General features: G+C 60.1%; 1 protein-coding gene across 1 annotated transcript in view; it reads right to left on the bottom strand.

The window, feature by feature from the left end:
• Positions 1–1,332: 1,332 nt before the first annotated feature.
• Positions 1,333–6,603, bottom strand: part of CHGG_08334 (uncharacterized protein) — a gene marked incomplete at both ends in the record, with an annotated part of 6,319 nt that continues 1,048 nt past the window's right edge. The window contains 4 exons of the mRNA XM_001225989.1: positions 1,333–3,066; positions 3,168–5,246; positions 5,452–5,633; positions 5,696–6,473. Of these exons, the coding sequence (XP_001225990.1) occupies positions 1,333–3,066; positions 3,168–5,246; positions 5,452–5,633; positions 5,696–6,473 (4,773 nt within the window). The remainder of the gene's footprint in view (positions 3,067–3,167; positions 5,247–5,451; positions 5,634–5,695; positions 6,474–6,603) is intronic.

The following is a 6,603-nucleotide window of genomic DNA, read 5'->3' as shown; positions in this document are numbered from 1 at the left end:
CTGCATACACCGGCCTGCCCGAACCGCTGGCAATGCACCCCATCCACCCATACCTCGCCTAACCCGCCTGCCTGCTGGGCCCCGGGCTTGCCGCCGCGTTTCCGCGGGTTGGTCCAACCATGCTCCGACCGGCAATGCTTCTGGATATGCTTCCTCCCACGCTGTATATACCCGCACTCGATACACTTCTTGCCGTCACCCGCACTCGATACACTTCTTGCCGTCGCTCCACACGGGTAACCCGTCGATCGCCGGGATCACCTCGTCGGGGAATCGGATATTGTTCGTATCGGCGGCCAACGAACCGTCGTCCCGTAACGCTAACGCCTCGGCCATGATCCGCTGGCGAACCCGGGCGGCCAAATGGCGGTGCCGCGAATTGACATGCGACGCAACCGACCGCGCCGTCACCACAATTCCATGCTCGTGGCAAACGGCCGTGCGGAATGCGGGCAATGGCGTGAATAGCTCACTGAACGTTGCCATGGTTTATCGCCTGCTTTTCCCTTTTTCGCTCTCTGCTCTCTTCTTTCCTATCTTGCTATATGTTCTAGCCTTCCCGGTTCTGCTACGGCCATACCTTGGTTGAACGGCCGAACAAACTGTCCCAAATAACCTAATTTGCTTCTGATTGCTTCTTCCTTGCTACCCCTGGCCTTTTCCCCTGGCCCACTAAACCCCATCCTCTCGCTCCCATTAACTACCCCCTGTTACTACATTTCGAAAAGACACTAACCCGAATGATACCCGAACCCACCCACTCGACTGGTTGGAATCACTATAACCCTAACCCCCAGCCGTAACCACAACTCGCACTCCCAAAATGATGTTGCCGCCCGCATCGGGCTACATACGCGGTTTCACGACCAGCAAATCGTCAATATAGCACCAGCACGCTCGACTCTACCGATCAAGCTGCTATTTTCCGATTTTGATAGCGATTTTGGGCGACGCCATTGCCCGCTCAGCTCCCCAATCGCATCAGAACGTATGGCCCGAGCGCCGGCCCCACCGCGGCCACACAAATCTCATTGGCCTTCAATGGCGGCGCAGCGTTGCTGTCGTCCCGTACGAGACAGTGGCGGTGGTACGAATTGACGTGCGCGACGATGGACTTGGCTGTTACTACGTTCCGATGCTCACGGCAAATCGCGACCTGGAACACGGGCATCGGTATGAACAACTCGTCGAACGATGCCATGGTGGGGGTTCCTTATTGGCAGTGGTTGATTGTCGCGTCTCGTTTCTCGGTTTCTCTGAGTCTGCTATCTTGACCGGATGGGAATGGAATGAGTTGGGCTGGCTGGCTAGTCCATTCTCTTTAATTTACTCTTAATTATTTCTTCTCCGCTGCCCCTTGGCCTTTCGGGTACTCATCGACCAGTCCTTGCCCCGGGCTCGACCTTGCATAGAATCGACCGCCCCTGCTGACGCCGGTGGCACCACCTCGAACAACCGCTGCAGCGCGCCCGTCCGGCCGAATCGCTGGCAATGGATACCGTCCACCCACACCTCGCCTAACCCACCTACCGGCCCTGCCCCAAGCTTCCTACCACGCCCTCTCGGGTTGATCCAACCATGCGCTGACTGGCAATGCCTCTGGATGTCTTGCCTCGTACGCCGGATATGCCCACACTGTATGCACTTCTTGCCGTCGCTCCACATGGGCAATCCGTCGATTGCCGGTATCACCTCGCTGGGGAACCGGATGCCGTCTATGTTAGCGGCTAGCAAGCCGTCATCTTGCAGCGCCAACCCCTCCTCCACGATGCGCCGCCGATCCCCTGGAGCTAGATGGGAGTGGTACGAATCGACATGTGACGCAACCGACTTCGCCGTAACCGCACCACAGTGCTCGCGGCAAACCGCTATCCGGAATGCAGGAAATCGTTTGAAGAATTCATCGAACAGCACTATACGTAAGCCCTTCTCTCGTATAGGGGCTAGAATAGGTGGCCGAACGATGCCCACGACCCTGGCCCCGTCCTGCACGATATGTGTTACCGTCCGCGTTTCTGTCTCCATCCGCATTTCTATCCCCATTCGCATTTCTGTCTCCGTTCCCGTCCCTGTTCCCGTCTCCGTCCCCGTTCCTATACTTGTTGGAGACACATTCCTGGGTGATGTTGAGCGGGATTGTAAGGCCTGTGTGTAGCCAGCCGACTGTACGCTAGGATCGTCGGGGACCGTACAATTGGGGGCACTCTCGGCCCTGGGGGCTAGAGGCCTTAGAGGCTTTTCTCCTTCTTCTAAACGCCGCCTCTTCGGCGGTCTGTAGACGGGAAACGCATCAGGCCCTTCCTCGCCAGCTTGGTCGGATCGATGGCCAGGTAGGGTACGATCTGGCTGCGGGCCATTCGGAGCTGTTCGAGGCTGTACGGTCCGAACAAGCGGCGCGGAGGACGCCGGCTCACGGATGTCAAGCGGGCAGTCGTTCGGCAGTAGAGAAACTCGAGGAGGCTGCGCCGCCATTCCGGGGATTTGGCGCGCCGGATCCGGCTGCCCTGAGCTGTAGGAACTCGGTGCCATTCCAAAGATACCCACTTGTAAAGCTGCAGAAGGGCGGGTTGGAGGCTGTCGGGGAAGGCCCCGTCCAGGCCCGTACATGCAGGCTCTCTGCCAGGGCCGATGTCCGCTCTGCCAGGCGAACGCTACGCTACTGTCAGTGTTGCCCGTTCGATCATTGTGGCGGTCAAACGGATTCCTGATTTGCCGAACGTGCTTCTCGGTAACGGCAATGGAGAGCTGCCGATATACATGTGTGCCAAACGCTCGGCCGACGGTCGATTCGGTGAGCCGCCGCAGCGCCCCTGAAAGGACGTGTGTCTTCCACAGCCTGTCGGGTCTCTGTGGGGAGCAGAACAGCAACGGAGACTCGACGTCGATTCCGTAGCAACGCCGTTGCAGCATGTATGTGAACGGCCGGATATACACAAGGTACTGGTAGAGGAGGCGGCCGATTTCGTCCGGCAGCATGCGGGCGACTTGGAACTCTTGGTTGGTAACCGAACGGGCCTTGGTATGCTTGGTTACGAGGAAGAAGGAGCCGTCGTAGACGTATATGCTCTGGCTTGTCGAAGGGCCGTTGCAATGTTCTAGGCACATCAGCTCCGTCGCTCCGAGCAGCCTGCCTCGCCGGTGAGGTGGATCAGTGCCATGAGCTCCACCAGCGCTTGGTCGTGCAGCTCGATATAGCGACGGACGGCCTGCTGGTCCCATCCGTTCCTACCGATCAGACCATTCACGGGGGAGAGGCAGGCACGCTCCGACAAGGCTAAGAAGGCATCGACCAGGTGGTTCGTCGGCTCGGTCACGAACGAGTAGCCTTTTCCCACATCTGACATCTTGTCCCGGAGGGCGTGGAGATCGACCTGCGGCTGCAAGTCGTACATCAGGCGCCTCGTCGACGACGCGACGGACCGGAGCAAGCCGTGCGAGAGAGCCCGAAACTGCTGCATCGAGATACGGCCCTCGTCCCACGACAAGACCTGGTCGTCCTCGCTCCATCGGACACGGAAGACGGGTCCATCCGACCGTGCCAGCTTGCGTCCATAGTTCCGAAGACCGAGCAGCTCGCCGACGGGGGCCTGGGAACCCAGGCAGAATGCTGGCACCCGGACTTTATTCAGGCGCTCGACCTGATTCCGGTGCGGCCGGGCTGCTATCCGGATGTGGTGGTGGGGAAAGCGCGGGAGGACGGTCTCTAAAAGGAGGAGGCGCGCGCAATAGATCAGGGCGGAAAGCTTGGATGTGTACCGCGAGGGTCTCTCGAACGAAGACCCGTCTGCGCCGAGGCCCGCGACGCCGCTGAAGTAGACGAGGAGGGTAGAGCGTGCTTGGCCGCCACGGAATGGCTCGGTCAGCAGAAGCCTAGCGAGCTGTAGCAGGGCGTCCTGGTAGTACGGATCGGATCCAGCGTCATCCCCATCTTCTGAGCTAGACTCGGTATCCTCGCTCTCTCCGCCGTCTACGCTAGAGTCGTCCTGGCTGGTCGTGTCGTCCTCGCCCTCGCCATCGTCCTTGTCCTTGAATGCGCTTACGTCGTCGTGATCAGCAGCAGCTCGCCTCGTCTGCCGCGTGCGAGATGGCCATGAGAAGGCGGTAGCGTCCACGGTCTCTGTCCCAGAATCGTGGGCATTGTCGTAGCACTCATCCTCGCTCCCGCCGCCGGACCCCGGCGCGCTCGGCTGGGCTGCTCCTCTAGTTGCGCGGTCCACGCGCCGCCGGCCCTGGGTCCGTGGTTCGCCGAGCGCGGACCAAGCCGCTTCCAAGGCGTTACTCTGGGTCTGCGTCAAAAACCTCCGGCATAGAGAAGCCCGGGCAGCCTCTGGCAGACGCCAGAGGCGGAACGAGAAGCACAAGAACCTGAGAAAGAGCCTCCAGTACGATTGGGCCGTGGACTGGCGGCCTACTAGGTTAAAGGGGGCCCTGTGCGGACGCACCGGGTCGGTGCTCCGAAGCCACAGCCGGATCGAAACGTCGGTGTGTCGCGCCGTGTCCTCACAGCGGCTCTGAAGCCCGCGCAACGCCGACGCAACGCGGCCTAACCGATCTTCGTCCTCGCGGGTGCTCCGGATCGTTGTTTCGTCTCCAGGCGCGCTAAGTCGCAGGCCGTCCCCTTCTTGGCACGGTGGCAGGGCGAGCCTGGCGAGAACGTCGCGCCTCGCCCCGTGGAAGGTCTCTAACCAGCCAGTCCGCCGCATCCAGTTCGTCTGTAGGGCTAGATCAGGTGGGCTCGTGCCGTCTGTCTGGCGAGCGGTAGCTGAACGGCTGGCCAGGTGTTCCGGCTCGGCTTGATGCAGCACGTCAAGGGCAGCCCTCTGCTCGGTTGTGGCCTGGTTCCGCAACCGGGAGGAAGCGTCTTCTGGTCGCTCGGCCGGGGATGGGTCCTGCGTAGCGATCCAGTACCCGCGGGCGCCGTTCTGGGTCCAACTCTGCAGGGCAACTTCCTCGAAGACCTCGTTGCGCAGCCAGCCCCTATGCCCCTGGGTGCGGCGGCGATTGTGGGCTTTCGCTAGGTGCCGCGTGATGAGGTCGACGCTGGTCGTCCGGTAGGCGCAGTGCCGGCAGGCGACGCCGGTACGAATGGCCAGCTGCGGATGGGCCGGCGACCAATCGGGGCGGAGAGGTAGGGTGTTGGGATCCGGAAGACATAGGGCGCGAACCAAGAGGTGGAGGCCGTCGCGCGACCGCTTTGGGATGGCATGCTTGTCGGCGAGATGCCGCGTCACGCAGTCGCCATTGGGCTGCAAGGCGTAGCAATAGGGGGTAGGGGGGTATCTACTCAGATATAGGTCCATAGCATGTTGAACGGACCCCTTCGACATGCGACGCCAAACACCTCGCGAATTATCATACGTTGAAATATAATATATGGAAATTAAATTCGATCCAATGAAGCAGCCCCTACTAGTCTTTTTTAGAACCGCTAGCAGCATGATCCTCCTGCACGAGATCTTCGCCGAGGCTCTCTGTCGGCGGGCCGCGGTAGTTCTTGCGGCCCCAGGCGGCGTACCACGCAAGTGCAATAACAACGAAGCCCACAAAAACGACGGGGGCGTAGTTAACGCTGGAAGCAGTGACAGGTAGGTAAGCTGGCATGCAGAATAGGGGGACGGCGAGGATCGACCAGGCTAAAATCCCGTTAGCAAAAAGGGTTGATGGAGGAACGAATAACGCAATATGGTATACGTACCAATGGCGATAATGTTGCAAAACCAGCCAATCCTACCCAGGGAGAATTTGGCTCCCCGAACGTGAGCGCGTCCCTCCAGCATGGAGACGGCAATGGGAACGGCATACGACACGGTGAGGGATATGACACCAACACCCGAGAAGGCATTGAACGCTGTGGAGGAGCCAAAGTAGATGGCACCCAGCGCGATCTGGATGACCATAGAGAGCATCATAGCGTTGAAGGGTAGGTCCAGGCTCGAGTGCACCTGTTTCCACCACTTGGAGCCTGGGATGGCGCCATCACGAGCAAACGCCCAGGTGCAGCGCGAGGCGGCCGTGGTGCAGGCGACACCGCAAAGGATAGCGAGCACCATGAGAGGGATCAGCAGTGCAATAGCGGCACCTGAGGAGCCCACAGCGGACTTGATGATGGTGGGCACAGGCTGGCCTGAGGGGAGGGCGACGAGCATGGCAAGGTCAGGTAGCACAAACATGAGAGGCACGAGGAATAGCAGCCCGCCGATGGTGTTGATGACGATGGTGATTACCATGGCCTTGGGTACTTGGGTGGCCGGGTGCTGAACCTCTTCGCACATGGAGATGACCATGCCTGTCGACGAGGTGGCGTAGGCAGCGTGGAGCAGGCCGACACAGAAAGACCAGCCCGCGGGCCATCCGGAGGTGACCTCGAAGCCACCAAGAGCGAAATCAGCAGAGCGCCTACCTTCCTTAGCAACGGCTAGGACGGTGATGAGGATGGCTAGGAGACCGGCGAAAGTCCAAAAAATAGCAAAGGTCTGGGAGTGTCTCTGTTAGTCGGCGATCCGCTGGAACAGCACGTAGGTATGATACCTATCACGGCCAAAGGGGCGTGGCCAAAACGGGTAGGAGGGGTAAGGGGTCGGGGCCGGGGCGGCTTACATCCAA

Source organism: Chaetomium globosum, genomic scaffold, assembly GCF_000143365.1.
Source record: "Chaetomium globosum CBS 148.51 scaffold_5 genomic scaffold, whole genome shotgun sequence".
Classification (NCBI taxonomy): Eukaryota; Fungi; Ascomycota; class Sordariomycetes; order Sordariales; family Chaetomiaceae; genus Chaetomium; species Chaetomium globosum.
Note: the sequence above shows the minus strand (reverse complement) of the source record. Positions and strands in the feature narration are given on the sequence as shown.